Source organism: Xiphophorus couchianus, chromosome 8 (genome assembly GCF_001444195.1).
Source record: "Xiphophorus couchianus chromosome 8, X_couchianus-1.0, whole genome shotgun sequence".
In the NCBI taxonomy this organism is placed as follows: domain Eukaryota; kingdom Metazoa; phylum Chordata; class Actinopteri; order Cyprinodontiformes; family Poeciliidae; genus Xiphophorus; species Xiphophorus couchianus.
Window position 1 is genome coordinate 13,437,660 of NC_040235.1, and position 18,027 is coordinate 13,455,686.

At 36.6% G+C, this 18,027-nt stretch overlaps 1 protein-coding gene across 2 annotated transcripts; it reads left to right on the plus strand.

Moving 5' to 3' along the window:
- Positions 1-2,590: 2,590 nt before the first annotated feature.
- LOC114149013 (keratin, type I cytoskeletal 18) lies at positions 2,591-15,584 on the plus strand. Of its 2 annotated transcripts, none has more exons than XM_028024552.1 (10): positions 2,591-2,679; positions 4,175-4,444; positions 4,549-4,674; positions 5,456-5,538; positions 7,155-7,311; positions 8,795-8,959; positions 9,055-9,180; positions 11,458-11,675; positions 13,163-13,191; positions 14,978-15,584. In XM_028024552.1, the coding sequence occupies exons 2-10, from the start codon at positions 4,184-4,186 to the stop codon at positions 15,091-15,093; spliced, it is 1,281 nt and encodes a 426-aa protein (XP_027880353.1). In that variant the 5' UTR covers positions 2,591-2,679; positions 4,175-4,183; the 3' UTR covers positions 15,094-15,584. The 2 variants fall into 2 exon arrangements, with proteins under 2 accessions (XP_027880353.1, XP_027880354.1); XM_028024553.1 differs by having other exon boundaries at positions 13,163-13,195; positions 14,978-15,581.
- Positions 15,585-18,027: the final 2,443 nt, after the last annotated feature.

Genomic DNA, 18,027 nt, shown 5'->3' on the forward strand with positions numbered 1-18,027 from the left:
AAATAAAATGGTCTTGCTGTGTCTTGTAATAAGAAAAAGTGTGGTGAACTGCAGTCAATCTATTTAAAATGTTTGTTTTTTTTAACTGAAAACTGCTCCAAAAATATGCTTACCCTTTGAACACTTTGCAAGTTATTCTGAACTCAAATAGAAGAAGTTAAAAAGGACACCAACATCAGCTCTTCACCTCACAGTTAACTGGAATTTGCAGGTATTCATTGCAGGACATGTGATAATGCAAATAGAACATTTGCAATTTTGCACGACTCCTCTCGCTGTAATTTGAATATGACTGCATGTGAGAATTAAAAGCTTTACACACACATTTTTAATGTCACAAGTTCTTCTGTGTTTTCGAGGGACTGTGCATGGACAAAGTTCACCAGAGGTGCAATGAGAGCATCACTTGATTGGACAGGAACAGGAAAGTGCCTTACAAAAGACTGAAAAACACACACAACTAAACTGATAAGGCTACAACAAACATCTAAAACTTCCCATCCTGATCTAAAGAGACTGATTGATATTTTATTGGAATATTTCAAATTTATACATCAACACTTTTAAAATGATGCCTACATTTTTACAATTCAAATATAGTTGTGACTATATAACCAAAGCAGCACAAAAGCAGGTTGTCTGCACTGTAGGAGAAGGTTAAATATTTAATCACCAGCAGGCAGAAAAACAGGTCAAATTACAGAAAACATGTCTGAACCAAACACAGGAAGTGCTTCTTCAGAGAAAACATATCTGCTTTGCAATCTATGGCAAGAATTCAAAGTTGATGGACATTAAAGTGTATTTTTCTCCTGTGAGGTTTGCTACATTGCAAAATTACAAAACTGCAGCCCATCAAAATGAAACTTCTAAACAATTATACTATTTAATTCGAAACAGATTAATATATGTATATGGATAGCAACATAGAGCTAAACAGATGGTTAACATTCTGTTAACCTTCTCTATTTCTCCACCACCTACTTTATAATACTTAAAAAGTAAGTCACTTACAGTGGGTGTTGGGTTCCTAAGGATTGGTTAATGATTTACTGTTTTGGCGCCAGCAAGTTTGCGTTAAGGAAAAATGATTATTTTTAGTGCTTAATACAGTTAATCTTACGACATGTGTAAAAGGTATATTCAACACTCTTATTTGGAACAGCTTTGTGTCGAACATTTGGGATTGAGCAGATGAGCAGGCATTCAGACAAACAGGGGCCAAAATGCAGATCACTCAATGGGGCCTCCCTGCTGTGAGGCCAAACCACGCAGCCATAAAATTAGCATTTTCCTGCAGGGCAATAAATTGAGTTTGGGAGAGAGGACTTTAGATTTCACAGGTATCTGTGAAGTCTTATCTCAGGATTGTTCTGTACTCAGAATGACCATGGGAGCCACGGGGGGTCAGGGCGCAGCGATGCGCTCTTTGTTTCGCCAGGAGCCAGATGGCCTTTTGATCTTTGCTGTAGATCAGGGGGAGTTCCAAGTTTCTCTGAGTGCTTAAGGGAGTTTCCTGTTGGTCAACAGGAGGAACGCCTTGAGTGCATAAATTAAATAGAAAAACACCTCCTTACTATAAGATTATGTGTCAGGAGAAAAAATACAGAGAGCGGCCAACATTTTGCCTTTTTTGCATCGGCTCTCTCCAAAGACGCGTCTTTGCCTTTTTGTCTTTGCTTTGTGTTTGTTTGTCTCCCCTTGTCTGTCTTTATTTTTATGAGAAAAATGCATATCTCTGTTCCTCTGCAGTTTTGTTGTTGATTGCTTTGTATGAGATTAAACTCTGTGATCTGTGACGTCAACACGCTTTGTTGTTGTTTTCACTTTAGAGCACGCCGCCACTCGCTGAGGATCCCGGGAAAATTAAAGAGGAAAGAGCCAAACGTTTTGTCCAAAGTTAACATTAAATTATCCTCTTTTTTAACACCCATCACTCTCTTTAAAGTTTAGAAACCTGATGTTGCAAAGCTAGCTCAGAAAGCTAAATGCACATATAGCCAACTTGCATTAGCAAGAGGCAGAAGGTGGATGGGACGAAGAGTCCTGAGAGCAAGTCTTTGTGGTGGTTTTCTAGACAGCATAACTCAGCTATAACTTAAAAACAGCAGCAGACAAACATGTTAGCTGTGTTACTGCTGTAGAAGAGGAAAGAAATCAAAATCTAAATTTCTGTATATTGTTGCTATTTACATAATGTTTGAACATCAGCTGCTGGAGGTTAGAAAAGTAAGAGTTTAAAACAATTTCAGAATACATAATTTTTTAGAAAACAGTCTACAGTACTTTGGTGCTTGCCTGCTAACAACTACTGTGATACTGATCCGTTTTTACTTTCCTAGTTAATATATTGAACATCATCCTTTTAAGGAGATAATCTGTGCATAATATCTTCTCAAAAGGAGATAATAAAATACTTGACACTATTTCTACATCCTCTGTTGTGTAGTGCGGCAGTGCTACTGTAAAATTAAACATTTTTTCTATTCAAAAAGCATAGAGTCATGATTCAGGTGGAGTGCAATAAACACACCTCCTGAAAGAATAGCTCCTCCCACTTCCTGCATACCTGTGCAGGCTATATATAGCCTGCACATGCTCACCTGTGGTGGTATCAGCAACACAGAGCCTCCTGCATCCTTCTGGATCACAGCTTCACTCCATCTGAAGTAAAACCTGGTAAGAAGGAAACATTTTCAAAACTACTACTATTGTTGTTGTAGTTTATCAAGTAATATAGAAAATAATTATATAAAAATGTGTTTATAAGATTGGTAGTGAATAAAGAAATTGTTTAAAAACACATTTTAGATAAAATTCAATGTAATATTATAAAGAAAATATTGTAAAAAACAACAACAACCTTCCATGTGAAAATTAATTAGGATTTTTTTCCCCTGTTCAGTTCTATTCAGAGCTACTGTATCATCCCAGCTACTTGTCAACTGCTAGGAAGCTGATATGAAAAACTGAAATGACAGTTAATTTCCTGCAGAACAAAGTGTCTCCTTGTGCAGGTGGAATTCCCTCTGAATATTTTCTAGATCATTTTCCTGAGTTCAATCTTTTATCTGAACAAGGGCTGCCTGTCTCCCGCTGTGGGTCCTTTGTGGTGTTGTGGGAACGGTGTTGCGAGGATCAAGTGACAGAGACACAGAGAGGTTCACTTGACTACTAATCAGCCACCAAAGCCCTGCACAACACACACACACACACACACACACACGTACACCCGGACGAAGATATGCTGCCTTGCACACTGTTTCACATCCAAACAACTGTCATGTTTCATGCACAGGAAGTAATGTGAATACCTGTTTAAGAGAAGATAAAATCTGAGGATTAAGCATTAAAAAATAAAACATTAACCCTAGTTAGATTCTCTCTTCTTTTTATTCTTCTTTTAAATTCACCACAAATCTTATTACCGCAGTGAAAGGCTGCAAAAGTGTCCTCAGCACGTCCTGAGAGGCTCTTCTTTGACTCAGAGCCAAGCTGTGCTCATTTACATTTTGATTTCATGATGGCTGGAGTCGAAGCTGAATTTGCACACAGCTGAGAATAACACGCTGAAGTGGCTCTGACCATAAAGTCGTCCGTCTCTCAGATGCAGATGGTTAGCCTGAATGGCTACTGGCCGCCTGTAAATCCACTCACTGAAAAGCTTCTTTCATCATCTTCAGTGGGCGATCAGTTGAATTGACTATTAGGCTCTACTTGTGTTTCCATTTAAAAAAAGGCTAGCCAAGCACCGTCCAGTGCAACCCATTTGCTTAAGGGCTTTTTCTGAAACTAGATACAGTGTAAGGGTAGCTTTAAACAACTTAAATGTCTTAAAAAGGTCCTTCAGGCTGACATTTAAACTTGTCTGTTTTCGTAATGATTACTTTTTAAATGTGAACCTGTTAAAGCCATCAGAGACGGAAACAAATCCTGTACCTGATTCCTTTTAGATATTTTTACAAATGCAGTCTTAATCCATTTAAAAAGGCAAAACATCCTCTTAATGTAACAGAATCAGAAGCATCTAGCCTTCTGATAGCCACTTCTCCTTACAGTGCTTGCTGTGCACGGCACAGGGTTCATCTGCTTACCACTCAGTGAACATCCAAATAAATAGAAAACATGTTATCAGTGCAACAAGAGCTTGACCTCATTTCGTCTGCTCTGACAGCTGACCATCATGGCCTCTAGCATCTCTGTGAGAAGCTTCTCCATGAACCGCCCCTCGTTTTCCAGTCGTTCTCTGATGGACACTGGCCGCGCACGGTCCAGGGCATCCGTCTCTTTTGCTGCATCCAGCCCGCTGACCCGTTCAGCCTCCATCAGCCAAGATCTCAACGGACCAGTGAGTCTCCAGCTGAACGGACTGCACGGCAACAGCACCAATGAGAAGGAGGCCATGCAGAGTCTCAACAGCCGTCTGGCCAACTACCTGGATAAGGTATGAAGTGTAATAAGAGAACAGCATTGTCAGGTCACAGGAAATGGGGAAAGGATCCAGCTCGACGTAACCCGAAACACTTCCTTTCTCTTTGTTTCTTTAAGGTGCGCTCACTGGAGCGCTCCAATGCCGACCTGGAGATAAAGATCAAACAGCTGATGATCGAGCGCATCCCCAAAGGTCATGACCTTGATTCAATGATGGCCCAGGCACATGCTGTTGAGCAAGAGGTGGGCATGAAAGATACAGAATAACATATAGAATTCTACAAGGGTCAAAATAATTCATTTTATTGCATAATTTTATAGAAACAAAACATTCATGATAACAGTTGTGAGGTGCTTAAAACCCAAAGGAAACAGTAGTAGGTACTACTGTTAAACGTGAAGAAACCCTTAAATAAGTTTTTTATTACAGAAGCACAAAATCACATACCTGGAGTTGTCTCTATATTGATTTCACTGTAGCAATAGTTGCAGCCATTTCCTAGTCTTTTAGGATCAACAGGCATTTCCCTCTCAAATGATTAAAAAGGAAGTTAAAACTTATTTTAACACCTTATTACTTGACCATATTTTGTAACTTTGACATGTTTTTACTTTGTCACTTCAAATGTTGTTTCCGAAAACAACATTTGATTTATTTAAATAGCATAAAAATTAAGGATAAATAAAGCGTTATAAAAATATTTCTGTATTTTCATGGTGTGATTACTGACCTGCATTAACCACTTGATATTTTCTTGGTATGTATATTTTAAAACTTAAATTATTAAGTACTCTACATACTGTCATATTTTTTTTGAAAATTCCATCATTTTATCCTTGAAAATTATTTATTTTACTGCAAGCTGTGCAACTAAATCAGACTGCTGCCTGTTACTAAGTTACCCTGCTGTGCATGTGTCTTTACAAGGTCATAAAACATGAACAGAAACCAGAAGAATGAAGGGATTTAGCCTTCACTCTGAGATTGGATGAGCTGTGTTTAACCTCTGTTAATATTAATCAGGTGCGGAAGAAGACCCTGGAGAATGCTCGTCTCATGTTAGAGATCGATAACGCTAAACTGGCCGCTGATGACTTCAGAATCAAGTGAGTGGTTAAAGATTACATCACGATAAGCAAATTGTTTGTCTTTCATGTGATAAAACTTGTTAAATAGAACCTAGGTCTTATTCTATCAGAGCCTTTTTTCAATCTTTAACGGAGAATTGATCTTAAAAAAATCGGCATCACATCTAATAAAAGGTGGAAAACAAACAGCTTAAAACAGACTCAAAATGGCTCAATTGTATCATGCTTTTTTGCATACAGTTTTGTTTGGTCACATTTTAATGTTTCAGATAATTAAATAATTCTTAATTTTATACAAAGATGACCTGAGCAAATGCAGAATTATTTTTTCCAGATGTTTACTTGATCTGTTGTGGTTAAAATCTGATCCATACCAATCTGTTTCTGTGTGAAAACATAACTGCCTTTAACTGTCATTAAGCTTGTACAATAACTGGCAATGAACAAGTGGAAAATATCATGTTCCTCACGTCGCTGTTTGTTTTCCATATCGGATGCTTGAATTGCTTGTTTATGGTCAAAACATCTCAATCGGTATAAAGACTGACTTCTTGCTCCAAAGTCGATGGTGAGGTTGCTGATGTCATAATACCACCATGTGTGACTGAAGATGTTGACCTTGACTGAGACGAGTGAGGTCTGCTATACTGAAGGTGTTCTTCTGTATTTGTTTGTGGCTTCCTGGGTGAGCAGGATTAATTTTGAATTAATTTTAATTGAACTACTCTCACACAGACTCACAATTGTTCCATGTAATTTTTTAATTTCTTTAGTTTGGGACCTGATGTGTTGATTTTGAGAACTTTAGCCTCCATGCTAACATTTACATGCTTTCTTGATGCTACTAGTCTGTCAATGATCAGCCCTGAGTGTAACTAATGAAACTGACCAAACAATGTGGTTAACAGTTAATTCGTGATTAAACAAGGGTTGAATTGTGTTTTCATAGGACCACTTTGTTTTTACTTAGGTTATCATTGACATTAAATTTTGTTTGAGGATTTGAAATATCTAAGAAAGACAAAAGCAGAAATGGGGGAAATACTTTTTTTTACAGTGTACATCTTGGTTCCTGCAGAAAACTGACACCAAGGTAGATATTTGCAATGATTACTTAGGTCAGGGCATGTCTAAAGGAAATGGGAGACACACAATCCTTCAACATACAATTTGTTGCAGATATGTTGTAATAATATGTAATTATGTCACCTTGAGAGACCTGATGTTCTCTGACAACAGAGAAAAAATATGTGAGGAACCTGTACTGTTATTAGCAAAGCGCTTCTATGAAAAATACAATTTCATGCACTTTGTTTTTTTCTATTTTAAGATCTTGACCTCACTGTGTAAAGAGCTCTCTGGTAATTTAGGTTTCTGTTGCATCAATGACACAGAATATAACTAAGGAAACTACATGTACCCACATGCAAGAGCTGTATTTGTAAGTTATAGATATTAGTTTAGTCAGTTCTGTAATATTAATTTAAAGAAAATTAGACACAATCTCTGGTTAGGAGAAGCATTTCTCCTATGTTTACCAATAACCTTCTGTTTCAAACAGTAGAGGTTTCTTTTTGATTATTCAAATTGATGTTCTGCTGACCATTTTTGTCCACTTTCCCAAACTTTGGAAGATGGGAAACTGAATTGGTGATGTGTCAGTCTGTGGAGAGAGACTGCGTTGCCCTGAAGAAGGCTAAGACCGACCACGAGCAGATCATTGCTTCTCTGAGAGGAGACCTAGACAGCCTCAAAGAGGAGCTTTATTTCCTCAAGAAAAACCACGAGGAGGTAAGTAAGACATGTTTCCCTGTTCTCTCCTCGTCTATCTCCAGATTCACGTGAACTGCAGTTATTTCAGCCACCTGTTTGGCAGCATTTACCCCACATTTGTGCTATCCTGTTTTCCCCTTGCTATCTTTTATTGTAGCACCTGAACCTACAGGCAGCACATTGTTTGATACAAGCCTGACCCAATTTAGTGGTCTAAGTAGATTTTGTGGAGCCAAACTGAGGTGGAACTCTGGTTACTGTGGACAAAAGGCAAGCAGATCTGATTGCTCCAAAAATGCACTTTGGATGAAATCAGCTGATCCAAAGTGGCCTCAAAAGAAGATAAGCTTACTCTGCTCCCACTAAATGATACACTGATCTACAATCCATCCCTTTTTTTGTAATCTCTACTTCATTTTACTGTGTTTTTACAGAGTGTGAAGAACTTTCAATTGAACATTCTCCACCTCCTTTTCCCTCAAGTTTAAATATAATATAATATGCAGTAGGATATGCATATAGTACGTTACTTTATAGAGTAGCATACTCTATAAAGAAAGCCTAAATTAACACTCCATGCTCGACACAGAAAGGTGTTCATGCCGTTTTTAGGTTTCTCTAATAATGGATTTGTGCGTTTTGGCCAGAACATATTTTCTTTAGTGCCATTTGACCTTAGAAGAATGTTTCAGAACTATTAAATAAGTTTCCACTTTGCAAAGCTGAGATTAAACGGCAGGTTATTTTTAGAGAAGATTGACTTTTGTCCTGGCAAACCTTCAAAACTAGCCATACTATTTTGATTCATTTTAACTTTACAGTCGTCAACTTCAAATTAGCTTCTTAATTTTGCTAAAACAGGATGGGTGTACTTGGATTTCAGTCATTGTTTCTACATTTTGACAATTTTTGAATTAATAATGACAAAGTATTGCATTTTATGTTGTGTTGTACGTCTGCAGTTTTTTACCTGTTTATAGGACAATTTCCTCAGTTGTAAAACCTTTTAGTCCACAATATCTTAAAAATATTTATTCCCCTTCAATGCAAACATACACCAGTCTTTTCGGATTTTTTTTTCAAACAGGTATCATCAAACTTGCACTTTACAATTATGATCTATTTATTGTTGTTCTGTCACATAAAATCCTGTGAGAATATCTTTTATGATTGTAACGTCACAGAATGTAAAGAGTTGAATATGTTTTTGAGGCATGGTATACCTATATGTACGTGATGGAGTAGATTTACTGAGTACACCTGAGCAGGAATAAAAGAGGGTAAGAAGAAAAGCCGGTGGTAAGATGAGCTTGGTCCAATCAAATATTAATGAGGGACATCTAAATAATGAAAATCTACTTTGCAACTTGGAGTTTTTGTTTCACAGGAACTGCTCTCAGTTTTATTAGACATGTTTGCACAGATGTTAAACATGTTTGAAATACATGCTCTCAGTATGACAGTGCAAACACAAAGTGTGCTAATATTTATGCCCCTGAAGGAACTGGAGCAGATGAGGTCTCGCATTGCCAGGGATGAAGTGAATGTCGAGGTGGACCCTGCCAGCGGACCGGAGCTGGGTACCATTCTGTCTGAACTGCGCTCTCAGTATGAGGGAATTGTTAAGAAAAATAAGGAGCAAGCAGAGCAGTGGTACCGCAAGAAGGTGTGGGACAATTCAAAGCACTCTTCAGTTTATACCCACAATATATCGATTTAAAAGGGCAAAAGTCACACAATTGAAACACGTCATTTGTGCAGCTGGAGATGGTGCAGAATGAGGTGAAGGAGAGCAACGAGGCCTTGAGAGGAGCCCAGGGAGAGCTGACTGAGAGGCAGCGCTTCCTGCAGACACTGGAGGTGGAGCTGGACAGTCTGCACAAACAGGTGAGCTGCTGCTGCTGGAATGAAGAGGTCAGACAGAATGGACACTCCAACATAATGTGGAGTGTTTAGTTAGTCTGCATCTCCTGATAAGTCTTGAGGAGACACAGATAAACGGGAGAAAAAAGGAGTAAGTACGTTGAAAATGATAATCGGAGTCAAATCTCCTCTTCTGGAGCTGTACAAACATCAACTTATGTAAATAAAGCAATGTAAACACCGCAGCCTGTACTCTAAGATGACGGTTATATGTATTAACCTAGAACAAAACCACAGTGGGTTATTTAACAGTGTGAAAGAGAGGCTGGTTTCATGAGAGAGAGCAATTACAAAGAAAATCTTTAAAGGAATTAACCTTCAGTCTCAACCAGACAAGTTTTTTCTTTGTTGCATCTTTCATGCCTTTCCAAACTATAGCACTCTACAGTCGGGGAACTCTACTTTTTTTTTTTGCATTTTGTTTTCTTTCCACTTGTAATCCCATGTTGACAGTGAACATGTTCTCCCACGTTGATAAGACACGCAACAGCACATGGGATTCAGTTGTTGAATAGTATTGGGTTACGTACAACGCTGAGACGGCTAATTGTTTTTGAGGTGGGTGTATTTGCTTTGGGTACCAAGGTGTTATCAGTTCACAGGAATCTGCTGATTGTTGTTGGAGAAGCTATTTTAGATATTATAGTAGGAGACATTCTTGTGGCTAAATTACCACAGCAAAACGCCTTCTGATGCAACTGGAGCGGTCGAGGGATCATTAGCTTTTATCAGGCACTCTAAAGTATCCAACTGTACCATGTAAAACACTGCAACATGGTAATAACACTAAAGCTTTTTATGCATGCAGTATTTTAAACAGACTCCATTACTACAACCTTATGCTTCAGTTAATTAATAATTTTGATATTTGTTGAAGTTAAACTGCATTAAGTTTTAGATGAAATTCATCTCTCAATCAACTTGAGGACTGAGCAGTTCTGTGAATTATCTTTGTCAAACTAAAAAAAAACACACACATTGAGATCTCTGGGTATTCTTCAGTATATAAAAATTATTTAAAATCAGCACCAGTAAAAATGTAAAACTTAATAATGAGATCCAGAAATCACTGAAATTACGAGTCAAATCTGTAGTCAGTCAATATATTCCAGTAAAATAACGCTCCAGCCCCACGTTACTAAACATTTGACACTGTATCATACATAATTTGATCCCCAGCTAAGCCAGAATGCTTGGAAAACATTTAGCTGCATGGAAACCATCTATCTAAGCATGCTGAGATGATCAAAGTTGACTCAGCTCAGCATGTCTGAAAGTGAAACTGACGGCTTGGCCTACTTTCTGATAATAACTACTTGGTATCACTCATAGCATTGAAATTTAATTCCCAGGCAGTTAGTTGATCTGTAAATTTGAAAATGAGTCAGTGACGGTGACATTATGAAAAAAGAAAACAATCTTGTTCTGATGCAGCAAAGTCCTGTTAATTCCACACCTTGATTCCGATAAACATGCACTATTTGGATTGAAAGTGTATTGATAGTGAGACACATAATTGAAACTTAATTTCCTCTTGTTTAGACACATGTAATAGTATAGATGGTAAGATAGGAAACCACTAACTCACAGCAGATAAACTCACACTAAAAAAAAACAAAAGATAAACAAACCTAATCAATGTAACTCTGAAACACTTTGGACACAGGTGCTAAAGCAAAGAGTAACACCACTTAAGTAATTCATAGAATTAAACTGAGATCATCTTTACAGCAAATAGAAAACATGGAGTCTTAAACTTTGCACAAACTGTACAGAAAACAGATGAAACTTACAATGTGCACCAACAGGTCATTTAACACGCAGAATTAGAGAATCAGCAATCAACCAAATTTTTTCTGGATTTGATATGCAAGCTTGCTGGATCAATGGTTTCTTGGATCCATTCTTAGAAGATTTCCCTTCCAGGACGGACTAATGAGATCATTTAGAAGTGGACTTTGGGAAGATGTGGAAAATATGACTGTAGCTTAACCTATATGTGTTTAGAGATTTTCCCTTTGCGCGTCAGAGGAACCCTTGTAAGCTCAAAGAATAACATTACATCAATAATTTCTGCATTTTACATTCTCACAATAACTTATTTAACTTTAATAAATCTCATTCTTGGTGCGTTGTATATGACAAAGCTTTCACTGGCATAAATAAGAGCTTGCTAAATCCATGGTCTGTTTAAACTGACATTCAGGGTGTAATCTGTTATTTTCACTTTTCTTCCCCCAGATAGCAGCTCTGGAGGGTAACCTGGCTGAGACGGGTCAGAAGTATTCTTCTGAGATGGAGCGGCTGCAGGTCACCCTGAGCCAGATGGAGGACGACCTGTCCCAGCTCAGGCTGGACATGCAGCGCAACAAGACCGACTATGAGCAGCTTCTCCGCATCAAGCAGAACCTGGAAATGGAGATTGCTACCTATAGGCGCCTGTTGGAGGGAGAGGAAACGTGAGTAATGATGCTAACAAAGCTTTTCAGGCTTCAGGCTTACGAGAAAAGTTATATTGCTTAGATTTTTTTGCTAATTAATCAAGTTACAAACTCAGGCAGGAAAAGATGTTAACTTAATTTTGTTGTCTGTTTTTCTGGCTCAGCTGTGACCCACCTTGCAGTTGAGTTGCATGGTTGCACACATTGTTTTCTCATGGATTACAACTTAGGCTGGGTATTTCTTGCTTTGTTTTGTCTGGTACCAGTGCTGAAATAATACCTTAAAGTTGTATAGGTTCCTTAATGATGCATGGACCAATAAATCACTTTCCGATGTACAGACTCCATTTTTAAGCTGCAGGCATTCCTTTGTAGACATATTCCCATGTTTGCCATTTTATGTAAAGACACAACACCGCTCCTTACTAACTGACTGTATACTTGTACAAAGAGCAAACCCTCATTCATGTAAGAACCCACCCCACCAGATGTTTGAAAACAGTGTGCCTTTAAATAGAGTTTACATTAATAACATGGGAAAGTCGGCTGTCATCACAACAGATCAAGAAAACAAAATACTTTGGTTGTAATTTAAATGTAAAGTAGAGATGGTTCACAGTACATTTATACTTCCTCATTTATTATCACGTCCTTCAGATAAAAATGTACCTATTGCTCAGATGGCACCAATCTATGTTATTTCAAATAATATATTCTGCCTTTGAGTCAAATTGCTCCTTATCTATTTGTAACCTTATTTTGTATTCCATACATATTGCCATTGTTGTTCATGGAGATGAACTGTATCTTCCAAGAGTTCATGCCCATTACTTTTTTTAATCTCATAGTTAAATATTTTTGATAAATTATGGAGATAAATAACATTTTAAAAACTAAAATCACAATTGATTTAAAGTAATTTGATGTTATTTTCTAATTAGTCCTAATGTCATTCTGATCCCTGTTTGAAATATGGTTTAACAGATTATATTGCATCTAACCAAAATAGCACTGAGCAACCTCTTTTTTTGTGGTCATTATTCATTGAAGTCAACAAGCACTTTTTAGAAAACAATTTCCAAATTATTGATTGTCAAATTGAGACTGAATTGACACACGGCGGCCATTTTACAATGTATTAAATGAGAAGGATCCTTTTCATTTCTAAAAACTCAGGCATGAAACAATGAAAACTGAAAAACTGCAGTATGCTAAGTGGGTGGAATGAAAATATTTTGACAAGAGTTAGTCCTTAAACCTAAACAATTATTGTTAAATTATGAATTTTAGCATGTAAATTTGCTATCTTCAAAGATAGAGTAAATCAGTGCTTGTTAGTGTTAGACACGGAAGCTTTATCTTTAAAATTTAAATAGTTGAACGTTTTTCTATTCATATGGAAATAACCAAAAATAGAAGACATGTCGTTATTGTCCTAAATACCCACAAATGTCTTCTTTACCTTATTTTGTGTGATCCTAACTAGTTTTATTTCTCCCCCTCAGAGTCAAAGAAGTTATTATTCCACCAAAAAGTAAGTCCTTGGTTTCTTCCTTTTTTGCATGTTTGCTAGATTTATTTTCTTGTACAGTGAATCAGATCAATTTGAAGAGAATAAGGAAAAAATAACGTAAGAAATTTGAGATCAGATTCAGCAATTACTGACAAGTGTTACCAAAAACAAAAAGGGTTTGACATAAAGAGTCCAATAAAACTGATTCAGCAAATTTATCACAAGTGAAGAATGGGGAAAAGTTAAAAGGAAACTCCCTTGGGAAGATTCGGTAACAAAGACATGTGAGATAAATAAACAATAAGAAAATGATTCCTGCAGCATACTGATAATTACAGGCCCTAGTGGGATCACATGGGTATACAAAATGGATGGATGGATAGATAGATATTGTACCTGAGGCAGAACATATAACACACCCAAGAGGCCCAGGAATAATTACAGTTCTATGAAACTGCGAACAAGTAAATACAGTGAACAGCTCAGCTCCTGAAGCAACAACTGTGGGTGGGACAGGATTTATCTCGTTGTTGTAACTGTGTTTTAATTTGACTTACTCATGCTGATGGGTTAGCAAATAGGAGGCTGCTTCAAAAATCATTTGACTGAGAAGAAAAACAAAAATACAGAGGTTTCTTTGGGGTTAGCCGAATAGTCAAAATGCTATTGAAATATAGAGGATTAGAAGGGATTACGAATACTTAAGAGAGGTAATATTAAGTAGTCATAATGTTTGATTTATTGTTTAGCATCTTGTTCTCCTTGCATCATACTGCTTTTTTTTTTTTACTTAATCATCAATATTCTTATTTAAGTTGTATCAGTAAATCTATGCAACAAATATGTGTCTAATAATGCAGTTGACATTTAACTCTATTCATAAGTGGAATGGCAAGGGAAATGCATTGTAAAAGTATTCAATGTGCTTTAGAAAAGCCTGTTTGGCAACTTCCAGACATCTCCTGTATCAGGAAACTTGCCTTATGCGTTGTTCAGGTGGGATTTGGATCCATTCCTCCAAACAAACTATCTTCAAATCTAAAAGGTTATGGAAAGCTGTGATCTTCAGTTCTTACCATAGATTTTCAATGCAAGTTGGTTGATCAACCCTTGTTTCGCCTATCCTAGTACATTTATTCAGTTATTCCACCTTGAACAATATGCTGTTTGCTATAGACAGCTCTTGTGATTATTCATATCATAAAATCTGGTATGAAAAACTGATCGTTGCTACATATTCTGAATACATGTCCAATTCTCGATTATGTCTGTGTTCACAGCAACTTTTGCGTATGCCATCAGTATGTTTTGCCGTAGGGTTGCAAAGAGTTTGAAGGAACTCGTTACTTTTGTTCATCTTATCATGTAATGGGAATCTTTAATAAACCATAAATCAAAACTTAACCAGCTGATACAGCTTTGCACTTTAACAAGATTGTTTTCTAAGTAATCACAGATTTCAGCTTGTTAATAGTTTTTTTTGTTGTCTTTTACATATTTTTTCTTTATGTTTTACATTTTGTTCTGTGAATTACCTTTCCCCAACATCTGGTGCAAGTTTCATGTCAAAAGTCCCACTAGAAATATATCTCAGAAGATGACATAAACTCACACCATCATCCTCTCTATCTCATTCATTTCAGCTCAGAAATCCTGTTCCTCTCAGCCATAACTGTTTTTCTGTTTGTTTAATTGTCATTTGAATCTGATGATTTCAACAAATGTAGTCCATGTGTCTTTTTAGTGAATTTCTTTAAAAAAGCAACGCAAAACTCGCCTGATCGAAAATAATCTCCTTTCTGTGCAGAGGAGCCAGATGTTCGCACCAGAAAGATCGTGAAGGTGGTGACTCAGACGATGATCAATGGGAAAGTGGTGGATGAGTCCAGCGAGGTGGAGCAGATTGAAGAAACAAAGAAATAGGAAAAAGGAAAAAGAGAGTTTATTAAAAGGTTAAGGTATTGCTTGCAAAAGAAACACAGAGTAACAATAGAAAACAATATCACCATGTTAGCCTACATTTAAAAGTACACCGATGTTCAGTTTTACAAGAAAAAAGTATTTTGAATGAGACATTTTTGGAGTATACCTTGACTATATAGTATGTTTTTTTGTTTTAGATAAATGTTTCCATACATTGGCTAATCTGAGATTTTTTGATTTTTATTATCTTAATAACAATAGATAACTGCATCTAAACATGTATTTTTATTTTTAGTCAAATCGTTGGGTGAGAGTCGACTAACAAAAATGTTGTGTTATACTTGGAAAAATTTCTGGAATTAGGTATTTATTTCCTTGTGTTGTAAAGTTGACTTTAGAAAACGTGATGCATGGATTTACCTTTACATTTACATATCTTTGGTGGTTTTTGACTGTACTTGAAATAAAGAAGTACCTATATCCCAGTACAAGTCTATCTCTGATTAGTGTAATAATTTGCAAAACATACAATAAGCCTTGCATCATTGTCATCTGATATAATCTATCTAATATAAAGGAATAGTAATATGTATTACTGACTTTGATAAAAGACATAATTATAAAGAAATGTAAAAATATATATTTAGCATTGCGAAAGAAATTATGTTGGTAATTCTAACTGATCCAAAAGATGAATTATTTAGTCTGACTTAATATCAGACAGTGAGGTAAAGGTTGTGTTTCATTTTATACAGTTTTGGCAAACATCCGGTTGGAACTGTATGTATAAATAATTTCAACTGCAAAAGTTTATTTTTTTTGCAATCAAATCATCTTTCTGATTACTTATTGGTTGGCTATGACTGCTCTAAAATTAATTATTTGTTCATTTCAGAAAAAATAGTCCACACCATAAAATATAGACACATCAATTCAAATGATGGCAAAGTCTTTTTAGTCTCTTTTCTCCTCTTGCCATAAACAGAAAATGAGACACGATGAAAGCAGAGATGAGACAGTGATCTTTGGATAAGGGGATGTTTTGAAAACATCAGACTCAAAGTGCAGACTTTGTGTTCAGGAGGTATTTGGAAAACTTGCAGACAGTACTACAACTAATCTCTTTATGGCTTACGAACCTATTGGTGAATGAATATCATCCCTCCATTACTTTTTCCATCAGGTTTCCTTCCTTTTCTCTTTTTGTTTGCACAGACTAAATGTTGATCATCACTTGAACGTCTTAAAAAAACAAAAGTAGTTTGACTATATTCAGTGGTCTTTCTGAGAATCCTCCTGTTTGCTTTGCTTCAATTATTGACACAGCAGCTGTTTGAATACAATGCAGCGACCAAAGTAGTAAGGCACCATATTGTTTTTTAATTAACCTTACAAAGGCACTGAAAATAGGCATTGCATTGTTTAGGAGAGTAAAATATTTTTTATCATAAAGCACAACCTTATTGTTACAGAGATGATTGTTTCACTTGTACTGAGAGAAATAAGAATAAAGAGCTATTGGGCATAACTGCGCTGCCCTCTGGTGGACTGTACTTAGTGTGACAAATCTCTTTTTAGAAACATTAATTAATATAAACTTTATTTTATCAACCCTATGGAGCCATACACATTTTGTGCTGTGAAATCCAGGTTTTTATGTGTAAATAGATGACACAATGCTTGGGCATTGTCAGAATGCAGCAACCCACACAATATTACTAATATTTCTGAATATTTTAACTTCAAATATATATATACAAATACTTTTATTAACAAATTAAGTAGTAATTATAATGAAATTAATAAAAATAAAAATACTTGTATATGTTTGATCTTTAACCCTGAAGGGCCCTCCATGACCCAAAAGCTGAGTTAGTACAGTTTGACCAAATACTCCTAAACCTCTGAACACCATTAAGCCCATTACTGCCTGAGACGTATTGTGTTGGGTTTGGCTTCATTTCCTAGGACTAATAAGGGATTAAACACTTGAATGACCAAAGTGCAGCTTCTTATCATGCTTTCAAGCTTAAATTGATGCTCTCGTTTGTGTTTGTGGTCCTGTGTGATTGTGATGAAGCCTTTTTTTTTTTTTTCAAAGTTACTGTGAACCTACATTTAATATTTTAAAATTTAGCACATTTCTTACCAAGCCCAATTTGGGTAATTTTTTAAACAGCATAAAAACAGACTGAAATGGTCCCATTGAGTGTTCATACAAATTAAAATACACTGTATTCCCAAAAATATTTACTCACTTTTCCAAATCATTAAGTTCAGATGGTCCAATCACTTTCATGGCCACAAGTGTATAAAATCCAGCACCGATAGGCCCACAGACTGATTTTACAAACATTTGTGATAGACTGGGTCACTCTCTCAGGGGTTCAGTGAATTTCAGCATGGCATCATACGTTTAATCTTTTTCTTAACACCTACACTAAAGCCTTCATTTGCCTTCCCAGGCGGTTTTACAGCAATTCACACCTTTGAACATGTGACTAAAATAGTTCATTTGGCATTATCAAGGTTATATATGGATTGTCAATTACAACGACTGAAATGTTGAACTGAATGGAGACCTGGGCTATGTGTCCTTAACTGCCAAATTAATTTCCCAAATGATCCATTTGCATTCTTCTTCCAACTTTCAGCAGTGGTTCAAAGCTGGAGACGTTTTTGGATGAAAGGTGAAGGCTCTTAAAGAAACAAGAGAATAAGTCCATTTGATTTCTAACCTGCCCTGCGACAGACTGGCGACCTGTCCAGGGTGAACCCCGCCTCCCGCCTGGAACGTAGCTGGAGATAGGCACCAGCAACCCTCCCGACCCCATTAGGGACAAGGGTGAACAGACAATGGATGGCTGGATGGATGGATGATTTCTAACCAAGCACTTTTGCTTTACATATCCTGGACAGCTGATGATCTTCACC